This window comes from Onthophagus taurus, chromosome 7, assembly GCF_036711975.1.
Source record: "Onthophagus taurus isolate NC chromosome 7, IU_Otau_3.0, whole genome shotgun sequence".
NCBI classification, from domain to species: Eukaryota; Metazoa; Arthropoda; class Insecta; order Coleoptera; family Scarabaeidae; genus Onthophagus; species Onthophagus taurus.
This window is the reverse complement of record NC_091972.1, coordinates 12,526,330-12,545,787: the sequence shown is the minus strand read 5'-3', so window position 1 is coordinate 12,545,787 and position 19,458 is coordinate 12,526,330. Positions and strand designations below refer to the sequence as shown.

General features: G+C 30.6%; 6 protein-coding genes across 8 annotated transcripts; 3 read left to right on the top strand and 3 right to left on the bottom strand.

Annotated features, from left to right (window-relative positions):
- Positions 1-9,258: 9,258 nt before the first annotated feature.
- On the top strand, positions 9,259-10,831 carry LOC111420948 (protein phosphatase 1 regulatory subunit 21). Its single transcript, XM_023054051.2, has 3 exons — positions 9,259-9,420; positions 9,490-9,798; positions 10,122-10,831. The coding sequence occupies exons 1-3, from the start codon at positions 9,361-9,363 to the stop codon at positions 10,719-10,721; spliced, it is 969 nt and encodes a 322-aa protein (XP_022909819.1). The 5' UTR covers positions 9,259-9,360; the 3' UTR covers positions 10,722-10,831.
- Positions 10,820-11,605, bottom strand: LOC111420949 (protein FAM136A-like). The gene is made up of 3 exons (XM_023054052.2): positions 11,401-11,605; positions 11,111-11,329; positions 10,820-11,062 (listed from the first exon to the last, which is right to left on the bottom strand). The coding sequence occupies exons 1-3, from the start codon at positions 11,485-11,487 to the stop codon at positions 10,946-10,948; spliced, it is 423 nt and encodes a 140-aa protein (XP_022909820.1). The 5' UTR covers positions 11,488-11,605; the 3' UTR covers positions 10,820-10,945.
- Positions 11,606-11,857: 252 nt separating this feature from the next.
- Positions 11,858-13,232, bottom strand: LOC111420958 (WW domain-containing oxidoreductase). The gene is made up of 2 exons (XM_023054062.2): positions 12,848-13,232; positions 11,858-12,799 (listed from the first exon to the last, which is right to left on the bottom strand). The coding sequence occupies exons 1-2, from the start codon at positions 13,175-13,177 to the stop codon at positions 11,897-11,899; spliced, it is 1,233 nt and encodes a 410-aa protein (XP_022909830.1). The 5' UTR covers positions 13,178-13,232; the 3' UTR covers positions 11,858-11,896.
- A 153-nt stretch (positions 13,233-13,385) lies between these two features.
- LOC111420921 (extra spindle pole bodies like 1, separase) lies at positions 13,386-17,246 on the top strand. 3 transcript variants are annotated; one of them, XM_023053991.2, is made up of 8 exons: positions 13,386-13,410; positions 13,470-13,612; positions 13,664-13,903; positions 13,957-14,267; positions 14,319-14,663; positions 16,329-16,624; positions 16,680-16,993; positions 17,046-17,246. In XM_023053991.2, the coding sequence occupies exons 2-8, from the start codon at positions 13,525-13,527 to the stop codon at positions 17,192-17,194; spliced, it is 1,743 nt and encodes a 580-aa protein (XP_022909759.2). In that variant the 5' UTR covers positions 13,386-13,410; positions 13,470-13,524; the 3' UTR covers positions 17,195-17,246. The 3 variants fall into 3 exon arrangements, with proteins under 3 accessions (XP_022909759.2, XP_071054156.1, XP_022909758.2); XM_071198055.1 differs by lacking the exon at positions 13,386-13,410 and having other exon boundaries at positions 13,418-13,612; positions 16,680-16,987; XM_023053990.2 differs by lacking the exon at positions 13,386-13,410 and having other exon boundaries at positions 13,418-13,612.
- On the bottom strand, positions 17,228-17,775 carry LOC111420922 (iron-sulfur cluster assembly 2 homolog, mitochondrial). The gene is made up of 2 exons (XM_023053992.1): positions 17,475-17,775; positions 17,228-17,420 (listed from the first exon to the last, which is right to left on the bottom strand). The coding sequence occupies exons 1-2, from the start codon at positions 17,732-17,734 to the stop codon at positions 17,243-17,245; spliced, it is 438 nt and encodes a 145-aa protein (XP_022909760.1). The 5' UTR covers positions 17,735-17,775; the 3' UTR covers positions 17,228-17,242.
- A 69-nt stretch (positions 17,776-17,844) lies between these two features.
- Positions 17,845-19,002, top strand: LOC111420877 (translin). The gene is made up of 5 exons (XM_023053926.2): positions 17,845-18,105; positions 18,166-18,259; positions 18,312-18,524; positions 18,575-18,654; positions 18,709-19,002. The coding sequence occupies exons 1-5, from the start codon at positions 18,037-18,039 to the stop codon at positions 18,931-18,933; spliced, it is 681 nt and encodes a 226-aa protein (XP_022909694.1). The 5' UTR covers positions 17,845-18,036; the 3' UTR covers positions 18,934-19,002.
- Positions 19,003-19,458: the final 456 nt, after the last annotated feature.

The following is a 19,458-nucleotide window of genomic DNA, read 5'->3' as shown; positions in this document are numbered from 1 at the left end:
CGAGCTTACTGTTATCATTTAATTTAAACAGAAGTAATTCATATCAGATGTGCAAACACATCACTGTTTTGTTGAATACAATTTCGGGTTTTCTTTATTACACGTTTTGTAGCTTTTAGAATTCTTCTTCTATCAATGTATCTTATAACGTTTGCAATACTGTTCTGAAATTCGATCAAGTTTGCGTATCTCCTTTTATAAACTTCATCCATGACATAACCCCAAAAGTAAAAATCCAATAGAGTTATGCCAGGTGATCTTGGAGATCAACTATTTTGAAAAAGCCTTTCTAGTAACACTCTCACTTCGCAAAACTGATGGATCTATCTTGTTGGAAATACATTCTCTTTTTAATGCAAAAAATCGTTTTGAAAAATCGAAAATTTTTTCGAATTTTGCAATTGTCGTCGATTATGTTTTAAAAATTCGTATCAAATCCATTTCTTGGAATATGAGTTTGAAAATTTCCCAAAGTGTTAATAAGAGTGTCCTCTTTCCAATGAACCAACACGTTTTGAAAAATAACTTTCAATTTTTGAGAAAATAATATTTGAAGTTTTGATAAAATTGTCGATGTTGCATTTTTTATCGATAATTTTCAAAATTCGTTATAAAATTAATTTCTTGAAGGATCCTTGTGGAAATATCACCAATTATTAATTAAAGTATCCTCTTTTTAATGCAAAAAGCCGTTTTGAAGAATCACTTTTAGTTCTTGAGGAATAAATGTTTGAAATAATCGAGAATTTTTTCGAATTTTATAATTTCCGCCGATTAAGTTTTAAAAATTCGTATAAAATCCGTTTCTTGGAATATGAGTATAAAAATTTCGCAAAGTGTTAATAAGAGTGTCCTCTTTCCAATGAACCAACACGTTTTGAAAAATAACTATCAGTTTTTGAGAAAATAATATTTAAAGTTTTGATAAAATTGTCGATGTTGCATTTTTTATCGATAATTTTCAAAATTCGTTATAAAATTAATTTCTTGAAGGATCCTTGTGGAAATATCACCAATTATTAATTAAAGTATCCTCTTTTTAATGCAAAAAGCCGTTTTGAAGAATCACTTTTAGTTCTTGAGGAATAAATGTTTGAAATAATCGAGAATTTTTTCGAATTTTATAATTTCCGCCGATTAAGTTTTAAAAATTCGTATAAAATCCGTTTCTTGGAATATGAGTATAAAAATTTCGCAAAGTGTTAATAAGAGTGTCCTCTTTCCAATGAACCAACACGTTTTGAAAAATAACTATCAGTTTTTGAGAAAATAATATTTAAAGTTTTGATAAAATTGTCGATGTTGCATTTTTTAGCGATAATTTTCAAAATTCACTATAAAATTAATTTCTTGAAGGATAATTGTGAAAGTATCACCAATTATTAATTAAAGTATCTTCTTTTTTATGCAACAAGCCGTTTTGAAGAATCACTTTTAGTTCTTGAGAAATACATTTTTGAAATAAACGACAATTTATTCGAATTTTGCAATTTCCGCCGATTAAGTTTTAAAAATTCGTATAAAATCCATTTCTTGGAATATGAGTATAAAAATTTCGCAGTGTTAATAAAAGTGTCCTGTTTCTAATGAACCAACACGTTTTGAAAAATAACTTTTAGTTTTTGAAAAAACAATATTTGAAGTTTTGATAAAATTTTCGATGCTGCAATTTTCATCGAAAACTTTCAAAATTCATTTCTTGAAGGATCCTTGTGGAAATATCGCCAATTATTAATTAAAGTATCCTTTTTTTAGAGTTGCTTCGTGAGTTAAATCAGCATCAAAAAAGTTCATTTTGTATCTTGAATCCAAATAAGTTGACATATCTTATCAGTTTTCTTATTAATTTCATTTTTATTCAAATATGGTAATAATGTGGCAATGTAAGGTCAGAAATGCACCAGAGGTTATAGCAGGTATCTGGCTTTTCGCAAAATCACTATCCGTTCCATCACTAGTCTAAACCAATTTAATAGCATTATGTTGATAGTGTTAATTGGTATGTCATAATACTTCAATATTAAGAAAATTTTAATCAAAATAAGCGTCCATTGTACCAGTGAAATTTCAAATAAAAATACTTTAAAGACTTTTTTGTATATAAACTGGTCTTTATTTAAAATTTGTGTCTGATTAGTTTCAGCCAGAGGTTATCTTCAGAGACATAGGTCATATTCTGCAGAATTTTGACATTAAATAAGCTTTATAAGACATATTCAAAAATCCTAGAATTTTCTTTAAAACATCCTGTTTAGCATTATTAACTTTATTTTGACTTTATCAAAAAACCTCAAGGTGTTGATCCAATTTTTCTATTTTCTGCTATCTTCGAAACACTTTTTCATTTTCGTTAATTATTTTAGGGATATTTTTGGTAGATTAGAACTATTTCGACTCCCACCAATCAGTTTTTCCCGCATTCCACAGCCTTTAACATCCCCTTCAAATAACCTCTAGGTGTTTCCCGTCATTTTGACACACACCAACATCATCTTTCTATTTCTTGGTATCTTTGAAACACTGTCAAAAACATCAAAATCTACTTTTTTATTTTTTTCACTCTAGTTAATCACGTAGGAATCAAAGTAAACAAACGTTTTTATGCCAGAACAATATATTTGCATTGATGACTCTTGGATACTATTCTGTGGAAAATTAGTTTTCACGCTTACACTGCGGCAATAGCCATAAGTTGGACAGAAAAATCTGTGCATCACACTATGTGTGGAATATCTTGTCAATATTGAATAGTGATTAGATAAAGATGAACTTAAGTATATCCATATTAGTAATGTGAGCATAAAGACACAAATAGAAAGTGCGATGTAAAAAATGATATTAAATTTATTTAAAATTATTTTAATAATTGAATTTATCTAAAATCTTACTTATGTTAAATCCATTAAGAAAGGTGTTTATGTAGGAAAACACATGTTTATATGGCTATTACGTAGTAAGGTAATAATAATATAAAATTTGTAGTACACATCGTAAAAGTGAATAAGATTCATGTAAGTACCTTTGCCCTAAGAGAGGCAGCATTGTTATCACAAGATTCCTCACACTCTTTATAACTGCTTCTGGTAACTGGTCTATTAATGTAATTCAATAAGAAGAGCAGGAGAGTTGATGGTATTAGGAAGTAATTAAGTAAATAGAAAAAATGGTGTTATTTATAGACTTTTTTGATGACAGAAAAATAAAAGATTTAATTTTAATAAATTTCTTAAGATAGTGTTACTAATGTAACGATTAATATCAAACAATAACATAAAATTGCTCATTTTGTAAATTTAATAAGAAAAACAATCCCACAGTAAAACGTTCTCATACTACTACCTTAATGAGTAAAATAATTAATTTTTGCCAAATATGGAACGAATCTCGTCAATTTTAATAAATTTATAGACACTTAACGACGACAACGACCACGTACACTTTCGAAACAATTACAGTTTTAAGTTTTACTACCCTATAAAAAACTATTAAGTAAGTTATATAATGCCATTTTTTTTTATTTTCTGTTTTTATTGTGTTCCTTTTCTTATTTATTTTTCTTTAATAGTTATTGTTACAATGAGAGTATTCGGTGAAATCGTCTTCAGCGAGGAAGAATCCGGCGCGCACAGTTATTTACCAACTTCTTAGGAAAACCGACGACATCAATAACACCAATTAGTATGTCGCTCTTTAACGTTTAATTACGGGGAAAATGATCGACTTTTAGACGCGCTCGTCGAGACGACCCATTGTCGTTTTTCGCCTTAATTACCGATAATTACTACTGCTCTTTTCTTACAGTTAACCATTCCACTATTGTCACAACAAGCTCTCGACATATTCACGTTTACAATGCTATTAAAGAATTTTACTTATATGGACACATTCTAAACTGATCTAGTTTAATTGCTTTTACCATATTCTACAAAAACCTAAGATTTAATACATTTTTACTTAACTTTTCTCTTAGAAGTTAATAAGAATTCATACTTAAAACATTTTTCGTATAATGATTTTGATTTCTAAAAATAATTTAACATGAAATCATAATTTGGTGTTAGTTGAGTTCATTCGTTATTTATTGAGCTACCGAGTATAACGGTTCATTTCCGGTGCTTTAGTTGACATGTTCGCGTTCGTTCTAGATCGCGAGCATTTCTTCTAGTTTACGCAATCACCGCTGGTGGTGTTTAACTCGTTTTTATAATCCGTTAGTGTCTCTTCTCTAAGAAATTTTTTCCAGACTATCCCGAATGGAGATTGCGGATAAGCATCACCTGTTCTACTAAAATCGAATCAACTCAACATCCTTTTGGACCATTACACAAATTCTAAACAACTTGTTAACACCATCAAATTATGATTGGAAATTTTAAATGAAATGAGTCGCTTTTATGATATTGCCGAAAAATATATCCTCCTCGTAATTTATACCTACCATTTTAGTTTTTCACTCACAACTCAGTTGACCGTCAATTTATTACGACTCCAGTCACATTAACGTCAAACGAGAATATTTATGATCGCGACCGAAGAAATGACCCATCTAATGGCGCCATCTATTATAATAGTCGATGACAATGAAAATACTGTAGAGTGTAATATTACTTTAACACTACACGCAATACCATAATACATTAATGTACATTTAATAAATTTTTGTATATATACTTCGCCCACTCAAGTCGGCTTGGTAATGGACAATGATATCCGATTGTGCAAAAAATGAACAAGTTAAGTGCACTTTAATATATAATTAGATGCGCCGTTACAATGGGTTCAAATACAAATTTATTGAATATTCGATGAGGTATCTTAAAAAACTGAAGTGCAAAACTACAATTTGTCAAAAGCTTCAAATTGATTTAAAAAAAAAATTTTAATTTGTGCCAAATTGCAAATGACGATGAAACGAGAATGTATCAAGATTAAATTAAACATTAGAAAGAAGAGGTTTGAGTTAAGTTCCTTGATGTACTTTCAAAGTGCTTTCCAAAAGATATGATAAAGCGCAACAACAAGGATGGAGAGCTGATATTGAAATGGCTAACACAAGTATGGAGTTGTAGATAAGATTATTAAATATTATTATTCCATCTGTAAATGATCACCTTAATTGAGAGGGTGGCAGAAATAACACAAATAATAATAACAATCTAAGAGAGCTGTCTAATCTTTTCCATTTTTACAATATTTTGGATCTACTATCCATAGTAACAGCGATTTAGCACTCTAATTGGTCAAAAGCAAGAACTATACATTCTCACTAGATAGCATCAACTCCTCTACTTGATGAAGCAAGAACGAGACAGTTTCTGCGCAGCTACCCGCTTGCTCATCGATGCAATGCCACATGTTGTAACCAGTTAGAAGTTATATTTTGATTGTTTACATTATTATGAATCACAATAGTGATTCAAAGATTGAAAGTTACGAATGAAAGTTAGTTGAAGACGCTTAATGAAGCCGGCTGGAAAAGAAATATTCAAAATTGCAAATTTTGCTTGAAAAGATTTGCTCAAACATTTTAATGGGTTTGGATCATTTCGGAAGGACCAAGAAAATATCCAAGTATATAGAAAAGGTTTTGTCATCACATCATCAGATTTAAAATAGCTGATAAACTGTGTCAAAAAATGTGTGGTTACATGAAGACTTTTTCCTTAAGACAATTTCTATATTGTAGAACGAACTATGTCAATTAAAGATTTCATTTTAATTTACCTGCAAATCATCAAATGGTTTTTAAATCTACGACCAGATGGGTAAGGTGACTTGATGTTTTCCAACGTTACTTTCGTGCAAACTTTAATATCAAATTTGGCCATTCAAGTGCTGACAGGTGCCAGATGTGTGACAAGATATAGCAAAAGTAGAGACACTAAAACAACATAAAGAGAGTAATCAAATTAAAACAAAAACAATTAAAGATAATAAGGCAATATTTTTCGACACTTTTACAAACGACAAATCTGACAATTTCGCAATATCATCAGGCAAGTTAGCAAACAAGAAGGCAGAGATGGCAGAGATGGCAGAGATGGCTTGAAAGCTGGACATTCGCATCTCAAGAGGTTGTAAAACATAATTATGTTATGATTTCAGCTTAGAAGTATGTGCTTTATATCTGCTAATTGTAGATACCAGAAGAAAATGGGGTGCAAAAAGGATACATATGCCATAAAAACACTTTGAAAAATTATATAGGACAAATACCATTATGGGTTTCCCACATAATTTGACAAGTAATAATGGTTCTACTTTTTGTCAGCAGAATTTAGTAGATTTTTACAAGATAATGATTAAAAACATATCAAACCATTCGATTCAACAAAGCACGCAAACCATAACAAATTGTTAAAACAATTGAAAAACTAACATATCAAACAGATTAAAGGTATGGTTGGTATGGTTTCAAACCATAAACGAAGTACTTTTTAAATACAAAACAAGAACGCTATATAAGGGTGTACATAGCTAAATCGAGGTTGTTACATTTAAGAAATCGTTTATCATTATTTAAGACATATGTGACATGGAGGTTTAATGGTTTTAACAATAAGTCAAATAATGATGCGAATTTGATGCTTTACCAAAGACTAATAATAGTCATGATAAGGTTGATGGAAATTGTAGAGATACAGAAACTAATTGTAGTTAACTGAAAATCATACGACTGTGTTAAATGCCCATGTTGGTGATAACATTTATATAAATAAAGATTTACAAGTGTTGGAAGATTTTCTAAACTGCGAAAATTTGTAGTTCGTTTAAATTTGCAAAATGTTATTTGAAAGGTGATGTTGTGTAGGATGCCTTACTTTCTGCAATAGATAGGAAAAAGATTACGCTGGAACAAAAAAGAAAAAAAGAGTGTGTCATCCTGATGTATTCTGTATCTGTATCTGAAAATATTCAGAATAAGTCGTATGTTTGTTTTAATTAATATACACTACAATAGCAAAATATACTATAGCACCTAAGTATTCACTTGATTAACTTTATTAATTAATCATAACAGTTCTGCAATAAGAAAGCATGAATTGCACTAATTGCAGAATTATTTTAGAACATTTCATGCTTTTCGCATTTTTTGACACCAATCCAAAATTTTAGGCAGACACTGCGTTAACATGCATATCATCAAAGCTGCGTACTGCTATTATATTAACACCCGCGCTAATTAAGTTGCATAGTTATTCTTCTCATTTATTATAAATTTTGTTTATACATTTTAGCACAAGTTATTTAATTAATTTGATAGTATAAACACATACACTTGCTCACATATAGAATATATCCAACGCATCGAATTGTAACTCAAAATTATGTTCTGTTTCTGAAATTATTTCTTTTAAACCACATCTGAATCCGATTCGCCAAATATCTCACTTAATCTTTTAGTTGTGCATTAATTCGTAGTTTGCTCTTCTTCTGGAACGCAATCTTGGGCAAAATCTGTACAAATGTGTAACGGTTATGCATAGATGGTGTAATAAAGATGTAATTTAGATTCTTTCGACATGATACTAACTACTAATAGTAGTTATGTGTGTTGTGAAATGAATACTGTGTCGATGGTACCAACATTCCTACATCTCATAGTATAAGTTATTACACAAAATATAGAAAAAAAAAAACAAATCAATCTGAACACTCAGGTATTCCCGAGACATTAACACGTTGACTGCCGCAATAGTCACTAAAAGTCTATCAATTCTGGCCGGAACAATTTTAAAATTAAATAGGCATGAGAATCAACTGGTGTTTCTCGTGGCTATTGTGGAAATTTTGCCGTGCATCAAGTAACGCTTCTCATGGCAGTCAACGTGTTAAAACAATTTTATTCCGTTCTAAGCTTATTATCATATTTTTGACATACAATAGTAGAGTTGACCGCAAGATTTGAAAGACTAATAACACATTAGTTGACATTATATCATTATAATGCTGAAAACTAATTGCCAATTATTTTTGGGTCAACCCTTTTAATATTCTAATTATATTAAAAAAAAAATATTATGAATTAACCCTATACAGAGATATATTTTTTAAAGATTGGTAAAGATGTTCATACGAAAGATATAAGCCGTATGTCGCGTTTAGTAAAGGAAAATATTTTACAATTAGTTCCGATTGAATTGAAAGAGGACTGCAAGCAAAACGCACCGAGACTAACGACATTATTTACGAACGATGCCACGGCGGAAAATAAAGCGATTGGCGAACCAGACCCTCCTTTAAACACGAGTACACGAACAGAAAATCCGTATACTAATCCAATATATTAATTTAGCCGCACCGACGAAACATAAATCAGACGTCGGGATCGTCGTCCAACCTCAGCCGGCTGTGCTCACCTTAAACATATGCCTCTCTATTTCTCCCCACCATTTAAAAACCCTTGTCGGCCGGCAATTGTTCACCTCCCACCAAACGCAATTTTAATCCCCCACCAATCAATTTTGGTCCCCACCATCCAATTTTTCCTTCCCACCACGCAACATCGTTACCCCTACCGTATAACATTGTAACCCCCACCTTAAAATGTACTTGCCCCTACCTCGGTTACGTTGTCGTTGGGCGTGGCGTTCGAACCAATCACTGCAACGACGTGTGTGGTCCTCAAGTCTTCATTATATCTCCGCTTGCCAATTTAATGATTCGAGGAGCGAACGCAGGCCCGGTTTTAGGCGAGATCTCATACAATGGGTATAGGGAAGGGAAAATAAACGAGGAAAGAAAAAAAATTGAGAAGGAGGCTTAGGTGGAGGAGCTTTATTGTTTTTTGTAGCGCTAACGAACCTCTGCGGTCATCTGTGCCGGTCGATCTCCAAACTTGTTTTACAATAGTGTCTTGCATAAATTTGTGAATCAATGGATAATGATTTTTCTTTGGACATATTTCACATTGTTCTTTTTTTGCCCTAACTAATGTTAAAGCAATTAAAACCTTTTTCCACCGCATATTTTTCATTGAACTCTCAGATTATATCCATCAACTTTGCAATTAATTGATTTGCTTGGCTAAATCTTATTATTGACTTTCTTCAAGGTCGAGGATTCCCAACATCAAAATTTCATTACTCATATCCTCACCTTAATTAAAAATAATATAATTCCAAAGTCCATTAAAAAGCTGAAAAGTCCAAAATGAATCCAGATACGCCATCTATAATCAAAACACCACAACTTGTACTTGATTCGTTTGTTTAAAAACAGTTGAATATCACATTGGTTCAATTCTAAGCTTACCTCGATCTGTCAAAATCCTAACCAAAGACTTTTTTAATCGCATCTTCATATAAAAATGGGAAAATAGTAATATATCGATACATATTTAAGTTGTCAAATAAAAAAATGGAGAAATCGGTAGATTTAGAAACAAAATACCAAAAGTTGGCCACTGAATACTCAAAGGTACAATAACAAAAGAAATAAAACAGTTGAATTGTAGCAATTGTTTACTTTTGATACACCCATTTTTAGATGAGATCCCATGCAACTGTATTAAAAAAGGCGGTTCTTGATGAACAATCAAAAATTTTGGAGTTGAGAGAAATAATAAAGGAGCAAGAACAGAAAAATAGGAAACATGATCAAGAAATGGATAGTTTAACTTTTAGAAATGACCAATTAACCAAGAGGATTTCAGTGTTGCAACAAGAATTGCAGAATAGTGGGCAGGGAAAAAAGGGGAAAAATAAAGCAACTGATAGCCCAGTTCAATCTAATTTTAATGTGTTGGAAGTTGAATTACACAAAAAAATTTTAGAGAATGCCCAACTTCATAGTGCTGTAAATAAAATACTTATTAAATAAGGTGATACAAAAGTAGGCCATAAGATTGAATTTACTTAGTTTTTCAGTATGAAATTTTATAAGATGTAGCTGGTTCAATAATAGCATAATAAGCATTTCTCAGTGTAACTTTAAAAATCAACATGGTTGATATTCACCCCAAGCTGAAATAAGCTATGTGGGGAGAATTGATTTTTCAAGATATACCAAGAAATACTTATCCAAAGTTTATTTTGCAACTGTTGAATCTCCTACTTTTGGATCACCACTTATTACTATTTAATATAACAATATTAAAATACTTTTTTTGAATATTTAAGATGGATGATAAAGATTTAGAAATATCAAGCAATAAAGAAAAAATTCAATGGTTAGAAGAAAGGGTAGATAAATTACAAAATGATATAATTGAAATAAAAAATGTTCATAAAATCCAATTAGAACAAAGTAAAGAAAATTCAATGAAAAATTCAATTAATAAATCAACTAGTTTTTGTGATAAATGTAAAAAAAATGATGAACTACAAAAGGAATTAAGTTATTATAAACAAGAATCAGAAAGGTGGTCATCAGAATGTAATATGTTGCGTTCAAAACCAACATCAAACGAAAATTTAACAGAATATTATGAATCACAACTAACAAAAATTTATGATGAAAAACAAACTGCTGTTGCTGAAACCAGTATTTTATGGGCGGAAAATGATGCTTTATCCACGAGGCTAGAACACATAACTTTAGAAAAAAACGCTTTGGAAAGGATTTTAGACAAAAGCACTGAAGAACTTCACACAACCCACCAAAATTATAAATCTCAATTAGATGCTATGACCGAACACATGGCAGCTCAAAATGAGAAAATTACTAAACAATGTGATCAAATTGAGATGTTGCAACATAAATTAACTTCTAAAAAGTGATTCATTCCAAATTTTTGTCCTTTTTTTCTAATAATATTGTGTGTTAGAAAATATTTATATATCTTAAAGTTACACTACTATTAAAATAAAAGAAGTAATTATTTAAACAATCGATTTTCTTTTGATTTTATCTTATAATGAACATCTTTTAGGTAAATATAATAAATCTCAAACTAATATAAAATGCACTAATTGAAATATCAAAGTATTTCAATAAAAAAATATTACACTTTTTGTGACAAAACGTTCTTTATAGCTTTCATCACTGATGGAATTAACTCTAAATGCTTATCAACACATTTAACAGCACAATTTTCAAACATTAATGTATATTTTGATATCTAAAAAGAAAGTTGTTAAATTTTATGTATTAAATTAATAAAAATTACCTCTGTATTTGCTGGATTTGGTCCCATTTTATCCTTTACAGTATCATTACAATCCATAACACATCTTTGTAACCTATGTTGTAAACCCTCTAATTCCCTTTGAACATAATTTTGACTCTCGTTTAATTGAACCCCACAATTTTCTATACAACGTTGAACACTTTCTAACGACATAACATTATCATCACAGCATTTTGCAGCACAACGATGCATAGTACCCTATTTATTAATCATACCATAAAGTCATATTGAGACTAAATTTAAAGAAAAAAGAAAATTAACCGTTTTACCTGCATTTTTCTTAAAAAGTCTCTATCAATTTCGTTAACCATTTTGGTCATTTCTTGTTCAACCCTTTGTCTTTGTTGTTCAACCATTTTTTTAAGTAATTAAAAATATTTTGAGATTTAATTGAAGTTTAAGTATAATTTCAACGTGACTTTATAACCTCCGGTATTAAGATAACCTCAATTTTTCGACTTTTATAATTTTGACAAAGAATGTTGCCAACTGTTAAAATGAAAAATGAACTTTTTAAATTTATCAAAAATTACATTATACATTAATAATAAAATATTATTTAAAATTTCCAAAAATTTGATTTTTAGTAACGTTTTGAATTTAATCAATTAGTACTGAAAAATCAGTTACTGAAATTGAAGTAAGTTTGGTTGCATAACTCTTTAAGTCACAAATCTAATTTTTCACCTTCGATATTTTAGGCAAAATAAATTTATAATAAGCAAATCAATTTTCTAAAAAATCGTTTATTATGTTATCAAATTATTATTCTAATTGACAATCATCACCTAAAACTCTTTGGATCATCTCCACACTAACTTTCCACAACAATTTAGCCATATCATCTCTTTTTGCTAAAGCACTTTCTTCACACGGATAACAATTATTAAAATAAACTCCGGTTACTCCAACTAATTCATGAACAGTAGCACAATAAATAGTTGTACTGGCAGCTTGTTGTAATGATTTCGTAAATGGTCGTACTAAAGCAAATGCAAGCTTATAAACCCACCAATTTCTAGCTATATTACTTGAAACCATATTCCCTGGATGTAAACTAAAAACTGATATCCCTTGATTTTGCAATCTCTTAGCTAATTCTCTGCCAAATAAAACGTTACATAATTTTGAATTGTTATAAGCTCGCATATCAAAGTAAGTGTGAGATGAATCTGGGGAAAGATTTGAAGGGCATAATGTCTCTAAAGAAAGATTTGCAAAACGATGGGATTCTGAAGAAACAATAACAACTCTTGAGCCCACTGTTAATAAGGGTTGTAAAAGGAGAGTTAAAAGAAATTGAGAGAGGTGATTCACTTGGAAAGTCATTTCAAGATCATCTTCAGTTTTTTCATAAGAAAGACCAAAAACACCAGCATTTAAAATTAAAATATCTAACGTTTTGTATTTTTCTTTAACAATTTCAGCAAAAAATAACACACTTCTTAACGATGCTAGATTCAATGAAATTGCTTCACATTTTTCAATCGCCCCGGGACGTTCTTTATTTATAGTAGCAATGGCTTCATTTGCTGCTTTTAAGTTTCTACAAGCAAAAATTATTGTGCAACCATGTTTAGCTAGCGAACGGGCCGTTTCAAAACCAATCCCAGTATTTGCTCCAGTTATTAAAGCAACTTTTCCACTTAAATCCCTACCATGTAACACCTAAAAAGGTTCTTGTTCTAAACTAATTCTGAATTAAATAAATTTTACCTGAAGAGCTGTACTTGAAGCATCAAATCTCTGCCTGTAATCGTTCGAATGTTCTTTCTGCTCAATTGCAAACGCTAATCGAGGATCTGTATATGTAGTACGCTTGTTTTCATGATCAACATAAAGAACTTTCCCCGTATTAGAATCTACACAACGTTCCCAACCAAAAGGAAGTTCTCCACTTACAACTTTTTTCTTACCAGTTCTTGGATGCGTCCATTGAGTTTGCTTGATTAAATGATTTGCATAATAAACATTTCCATCTGTAGTAACTCTTTCCTCCCATCCTGGAGGTAATTCATCTTCAGAATCAGAATCGGGTAAATTCATTTTCAAACAAAATTCTAACCTTAAAAATTATTTGACATTTCGATAATTTGTATGTTAAATGAAAAAATTAATTTTTGTTCTCATTTATTTTTTAAATTATTATTATGTTTTTTAAATATTATTTAATTCAATTAATTTTTGATAAATAAAATTATAAATTAGATGTAATTATTTAAACAAAATCATGATTACTTCTTTATCGGCAATGTCAAAGTGACGTAAATGACGGTTTGGTAAGAATTTGAAAACACAAAAAATATATTTATTATTAATGTCTTTTAAATATGGATAGACTAAGATCGTCGAAATCCTGCAGTCGTGAATCGTCTCCACTTAGGTCTGCTGCGATGAGTGAAGGAGAATTTAGTGAGGAAATCCAAAAAATATTAGGAGATATTGTTTTTGAACATTTTCCATGTGGCCCCATTTATCAAGGTAACTTTATTAATTATTTATTATAGGTGTTTATATGAATAGTATTTATAGATGTAAATAAGATTTATGCGGATTTAGTGTTTGAAAAAGATGAATTAGCTGGTATTTACTATTTAAAAGAATCCCATGCACCTGGTTTACGAACAAGAGCTGTTACACATTTTGCAAAAGACAATGGAAGTGGAGATTCAATGCGTTTAAATTGGAAATATTTAGATTTTCCCAATGATAAATCACCTAGTATTACTAATATATTAAAGATGCAAAACCAAATTAGGGATATGCCGGAAGGTATTTTTTTAAATTATATTTTTGTTAATGATTAATTTCAAAAATATTTACAGAGTGGACGATTGTTCAAATAACTACAAAATATAATCCCGAAGAAAACGTTTGTGTTCAATCAAATAAATCATTTACAAATGATTTATTTATAACTGTTTTTCCATGTGGAAATAAAAAACAATTAAAACCATTTTCAGTAAAAGTATTAGCTCCTAAAGATGTATCAGGTGCAGTAATGAACATTAAAGGAGAGATGGATTCAATTGTTAATGATAATAACACTTTATTGTCATCGAGTAAAACAATTTCAACTCATAGTCAAAAAAAGGATTATGCATCTTCCAGATCAGACTTAAATAATAGACTTAAGGTTTTTAGATTTATTTAAAAAAAAATTAAACGTAATTATTTATTTTATTAGTGTCTCATTAAAGATATTCAAAATGAATGGTTGGGTGGTTGGAGATGTTTATTAATAGGTACTCCAATTGGAAAAGATGAGAAAGTTATTGATAAAGCATTAGAAGTAATTCTCCAAGATGTTCCTAATCAAACTCAAATAACCGAAAAAACTAAAAGTATTTTAAAACGCATCTTATTAGGAAGCAGTCATTTAAAACTGTGCGAAATAAAAAAATGTGTATCATATTGTTTTTCAAGCAATGAAACTGCTGTTTTAGTTTCGAGGGCTATTTATCAATTTTCTAAAACAAAATCATTACTTAATACTACTAAATTAAATTCCGTTATTTTAATAGTTGAAGAGGTAATCTTTTGTATGGGGTATCCCAAATTTGTTGTCCACATAGGCTATCTCTGAAACTAAAAGAGATAAAAAAAAGTAGCTTACATGTCATGATCTCGTTTTTAATAAGATAAACGTAACGACGATAAATGTGTAATGATTTAATGTCTTTTATAAGAAGATTTTTACACTCAAACCGAGGTCGCTTGCGGGCGAGGCGCTAGATTTGCCTAAGCTGACGATTTTGATATATCAATTCTAGCGCCTCGCCCGCAAGCGAACTTGGCGATTTGAGACGCAATTGTTCCTTACATATCTTGGCAAAGATACAAAAACTCTTATAAAAAAACATTTATCTTCAAACCGCCGAGGTTGCGTCGTTCTAGCGGGCGAAGCACTAGAATTTCCTAAGCTGACGATTTTGTAAATAAACTGTGATATATCAAATTCAACGCCTCGCCTGCAAGCAATCTCTGCGATTTGATGCGAAAACGTTTCTTATATATTTTGGGAAAGATAAAAAGATTCTTATAAAAAATTATTTACCTTCAACCGCCGAGGTCGCTTGCGGGCGAGGTGCTAGAATTTCCTAAGCTAACGATTTTCTGTTAATATATCAAATTAACTGTAAGTGAAATCGTTCCTTATACAGGGTCATCCACGACGACCGTCCATTAGAACTATACAGGGTTCTGGCCAAAATAAAAATTTGAAAATTCAGATTTAAGTATTATCCACGGTATTATCAATTGCGTTCTCTTCGACTAAGATATTTTCTATATTATTTGAGGTTGCGCCGTTCAAGCGGGCTAGAATTTCCTAAGCTGACGATTTTGTAAATGAACTATGATATATCAAATCTAGCGCCTCGCCCGCAAGGGACCTCGGCTATTTGAGGCGCAATCGTTCATTATATATCTTAGTGGTTAGATAAAAAAATCTACCAAAAGAAGGCTTGTACCCACAAATCGCCGAGGTCGCTAGAATTCTCCAAGGTTAACGATTACGTGTGGATATATCAAATCGGGTGCCTCGCCCGCAATCGACATCGGCCATTGGAAGCGCAATCGTTCATTATATATCTTAGTACAGATAAAAAGTATCTTAAAAGAAGAGTTTTACTCTCAAACGGCCGAGGTCGCTTGCGGGCGAGGCGCGAGAGTCTACCAAAGTTAACGATTATGTGTGGAAATATCAAATTCAGTGCCTCGCCCGCAAGCGACCTCGGCGATTTGATGCGATATCGTTCCTTACATATCTTGACAAAGATACAAAGATTCTGATAAAAAAACATTTATCTTCAAACCGCCGAGGTTGCGCCGTTCAAGCAGGCTAGAATTTTCTAAGCTGGCAATTTTGTAAACTGTGATATATCAAATCTAACGCCTTTATTATATATCTTAGTAGAGAAAAAAGTCAACTAAAAGAGGCTAAAATCGCCGAGACACTTGCGGGCGAGGCGCTAGAATTTCTCAAGGTTAACGATTACGTGTGGATATATCAAATGTAATAGCAAAAAGAACTTATTTTACAAAGAATTGAGTAGCGTACATAGAATTTTTTCCCCATGTATAGAAATGTTGTTTTTTTACAACAAATTTGGGACGCCTATTTAATTAATTTCTTTTAATTTTAATACTTAGATTAGGTTTGAATTGTTTTGTTAAATCATAAAATATTTTTTAGAAATTAGATATAATTCCGTTTGAAATGATAGATGTTCTTCACAATCAACCAGTAACTCGTTTGCCATCGTTACATTTCGTTTACGCTTTATTTAAGCAATATGAAAAACGCATAAAAAACGGCTGTATTTCTTGGTTTAATTGTTGTAACGGGAATTACATTTTAAATCCTGATAAAGATTTAACCAGTATGGAAAAAAGAATAAGAACGTTTATAGAAAAACGAGCCCCAGAGTGGCGGGAACCCACTCCCAATAATAATTTTGAACAATCCATTCTTAATTCTGACGTTTTTAGGTAAATTATGATTTAAATATCTTTTTTTAATACTATCTCACAACAATTTTTTTAGTTATCATGGTCATGGATCTGGTTCCAAACATTACCCAGTGGAAAAAATAAAAAATCTTTCTATTAAATGTGTTGTATGTTTGTTTGGTTGTGGTAGTACGAGTTATTTAAAATTGGGAGCTCAATTAGAAATGTATGGGACTCATCAAATGTATTTGTTGGGATGTTGTCCATCGATTATTGGGGCGCAATGGACTGTAACTGATATTGATACAGATGTTCTTTCAACTCAGCTTTTCAATCTTTGGTTGCCACCCACTGAAAATTTTAATTGGAATCTTGTGGATAGGAAATCTTGGGAGCAAAATGGTGAAAGTATGTTATAAATTTATAATGTTCCACTATTTTAATATTTTTATTTTTTTAGTAACCTTTTCTAAATCTTCAACAAAACAGAATATTAAACCTTCACATGAAGTTGAGCTATTAAGAGCTTTATGTAATGCAAAAAGAACTCCATCTCAACTTCTTACTCAAGCTGCTTTTGTAGCTAGAGGCTTACCAGTTTCGTTTTAAATTTGTGTTAATTTACACTGTACAAAATAAATAAACTCTTAAAATTTTTTAATCTAATCTAATAGCGAAAGATGCACCACAAGAACAACCTTGCTCAGCTAACGGATTATTAACAATTTTAAAGGAAGATCTAATAAGTTCCTCTTGATAATCTACAGTTGAACCTTTAACATAATCTAAAGAAAGGTCATCTATCACAACACGAGTTCCATTTTTTTCAAAAACTCTAAAAAAAAAGATGTAAAATTCAAAACTTAACTTATAAGCCTATTTAAACTACCTATCGTCGTCTTTTAATTTCGAATCTAAATCGAATTTGTATTGGAATCCAGAACATCCTCCACCCTCAACCGTGATTCTTAAGAAAGATTCTTGATCGGTGACCTTTTTTAACCTCTCCACACACTTGTCAGTAATAACCAATTCTGATTTAATGTCTTTTAAAGGCTTAACTGTCGCATTAATAGCTAGACGAGCTATGGTCATTTTAGGGTTACATTTTATGAGCAAATTTCGAGTTAAATTCTGTATAAGCGGCATTGTTTACATAACAAATTTGACATTTAAAGAAAAATATTGACAAACAGTGTTACCAACAAAACTATAATTCAAATAGAAAAATTTTGAATTAATATGGTTTTAACTTAATATTAATTAATAAATATGTGTTAGATATCATCAATTTTAATAATATTTTATCTATTTTCAACATTTTTGCTAATATAAAATTGAAATATTTTAAAATTGATTTGATAAACTGTCAAATGAAACGTTTGAGGTTATGTTAAAGCTTCTCAATTCACTTAAACATTAACGTTTGTGTTTTCCGAAGTTTGTTCAAAATGAATAAGTTAGGTGAAGTATTTGATAGTTTCCAAGTTCATTTAAACAATGAACAAGATCGTAGAGAAGTAATCACATGAAATATTTTTGAAATAGTTTATTTAATGATAACTTTGTTTATGTTTAAGGAGATCCGTGTTAACGTAAAAGATATTGAAAATACTGCCCGAGAAATACTAACAATATTGCAAGTTATTCATCAGGAAAATGGACTTCAATTTGGTAAAACTTAAAAATATACAAATTTTTAGTTTTTTTTATTTTTTCTGTTTAGTATCTGATGGCTGTTTGAAAGCGAGAAACAAATTTGAAGCAGTACGATTGAGTTATTCAAAATTAAATGAAGTCATTCCAAAAGGAGAGTATTATAGATTCAACGATCATTGGAAATTTGTTACTCAACGTTTGTGTTTCTTGGTCGCTTTGGTTATATTTTTAGAAGTGGGAATCTTAGTTTCAAAAGAAACTGTTGCTGATATCTTAGGATGTATGTTATTAAATCTATAAATTAAAAATTTAAAAAAAAACCTTTTTTAGTGAAACCCACTCCTGGAAATGGTTTGCATCTTGATCTAGAAGATTATTTAATGGGGGTGCTTCAATTAACAACCGAGTTGGTAAATATTTATTGTTAAAAGAGCAAAATATTGGTATTAATTTAACGTTTTTAGAGTCGTTTTGCAGTAAATTCAGTCACAAATGGTGATTATGATAGGCCAATTCAAATTTCGAAATTTGTAGCTGAAATAAATGCAGGATTTAGAGTACTTAACCTTAAGAATGATTCCTTGAGGAAGAGATTTGATGTTTTAAAATACGACGTCAAAAAAATTGAAGAAGTTGTTTATGATCTTAGTATTAGAGGATTGAAACGTAATGGAACCAACGCAGAATAAAACACTAATAAATAAGCTTAGAAAATAGAATGTATCTTTTATTTAATAATAATACATGAATTTAAATTATATTAGACATTTTTTTGAAGTTAATCTTTCCAATAACAGATGGCGCTAACCCTCAAAACTTCCACGTGTATGGTGACGCGACTTCCTGTTGAACGTAGCGCCACAATTCGCTGCGGGAATCGCGTAAACCTTGGATTTCGCTCCCCACCAAGCCGATGTTTATGCGGAAATAAAACGACGAAATAAGTTGATATACTAAATGACAGTAGGAAATGGTTATTTTTAAAGTTTTCCGAGACAAAATGCTACGTATGTGATTAATTTTGATTTTAAATAATCGTTATTTACGCGTATATCTCGATTTACTTACGTTTAGGTACGCTTGCCACTGTCGTGAAATCCGAGTACGGCGGTGTTCAAACGAGCGACTTTTGATGAAATGAATACGGGGAAAAAATGAAAATTTTAGCATTGAGATTGAAAAAAAATTAAATTAAAATTAATTTTTGATTATTT

Excerpts from the sequence above, each read along its gene's own strand:
- LOC111420949 (XM_023054052.2), bottom strand. The coding sequence starts at position 11,487 with ATGGTTGAACAACAAAGACAAAGGGTTGAACAAGAAATGACCAAAATG. Across the intron at positions 11,330-11,400 it reads ACTTTTTAAGAAAAATGCAG|GGTACTATGCATCGTTGTGC; the intron begins GTAAAACGGTTA and ends ATTAATAAATAG. Across the intron at positions 11,063-11,110 it reads CAAATCCAGCAAATACAGAG|ATATCAAAATATACATTAAT; the intron begins GTAATTTTTATT and ends CTTTCTTTTTAG.
- LOC111420921 (XM_023053990.2), top strand. The coding sequence starts at position 13,462 with ATGGATAGACTAAGATCGTCGAAATCCTGCAGTCGTGAATCGTCTCCA. Across the intron at positions 14,268-14,318 it reads ACTTAAATAATAGACTTAAG|TGTCTCATTAAAGATATTCA; the intron begins GTTTTTAGATTT and ends TTATTTTATTAG. Across the intron at positions 16,994-17,045 it reads TTGGGAGCAAAATGGTGAAA|TAACCTTTTCTAAATCTTCA; the intron begins GTATGTTATAAA and ends TTATTTTTTTAG.
- LOC111420877 (XM_023053926.2), top strand. The coding sequence starts at position 18,037 with ATGAATAAGTTAGGTGAAGTATTTGATAGTTTCCAAGTTCATTTAAAC. Across the intron at positions 18,106-18,165 it reads ATGAACAAGATCGTAGAGAA|GAGATCCGTGTTAACGTAAA; the intron begins GTAATCACATGA and ends TTTATGTTTAAG. Across the intron at positions 18,525-18,574 it reads TGTTGCTGATATCTTAGGAT|TGAAACCCACTCCTGGAAAT; the intron begins GTATGTTATTAA and ends AACCTTTTTTAG.
- LOC111420958 (XM_023054062.2), bottom strand. The coding sequence starts at position 13,177 with ATGAATTTACCCGATTCTGATTCTGAAGATGAATTACCTCCAGGATGG. Across the intron at positions 12,800-12,847 it reads CTTCAAGTACAGCTCTTCAG|GTGTTACATGGTAGGGATTT; the intron begins GTAAAATTTATT and ends GAACCTTTTTAG.
- LOC111420948 (XM_023054051.2), top strand. The coding sequence starts at position 9,361 with ATGGAGAAATCGGTAGATTTAGAAACAAAATACCAAAAGTTGGCCACT. Across the intron at positions 9,421-9,489 it reads TGGCCACTGAATACTCAAAG|ATGAGATCCCATGCAACTGT; the intron begins GTACAATAACAA and ends ACCCATTTTTAG. Across the intron at positions 9,799-10,121 it reads ATGCCCAACTTCATAGTGCT|ATGGATGATAAAGATTTAGA; the intron begins GTAAATAAAATA and ends TGAATATTTAAG.
- LOC111420922 (XM_023053992.1), bottom strand. The coding sequence starts at position 17,734 with ATGCCGCTTATACAGAATTTAACTCGAAATTTGCTCATAAAATGTAAC. Across the intron at positions 17,421-17,474 it reads AAATTAAAAGACGACGATAG|AGTTTTTGAAAAAAATGGAA; the intron begins GTAGTTTAAATA and ends CTTTTTTTTTAG.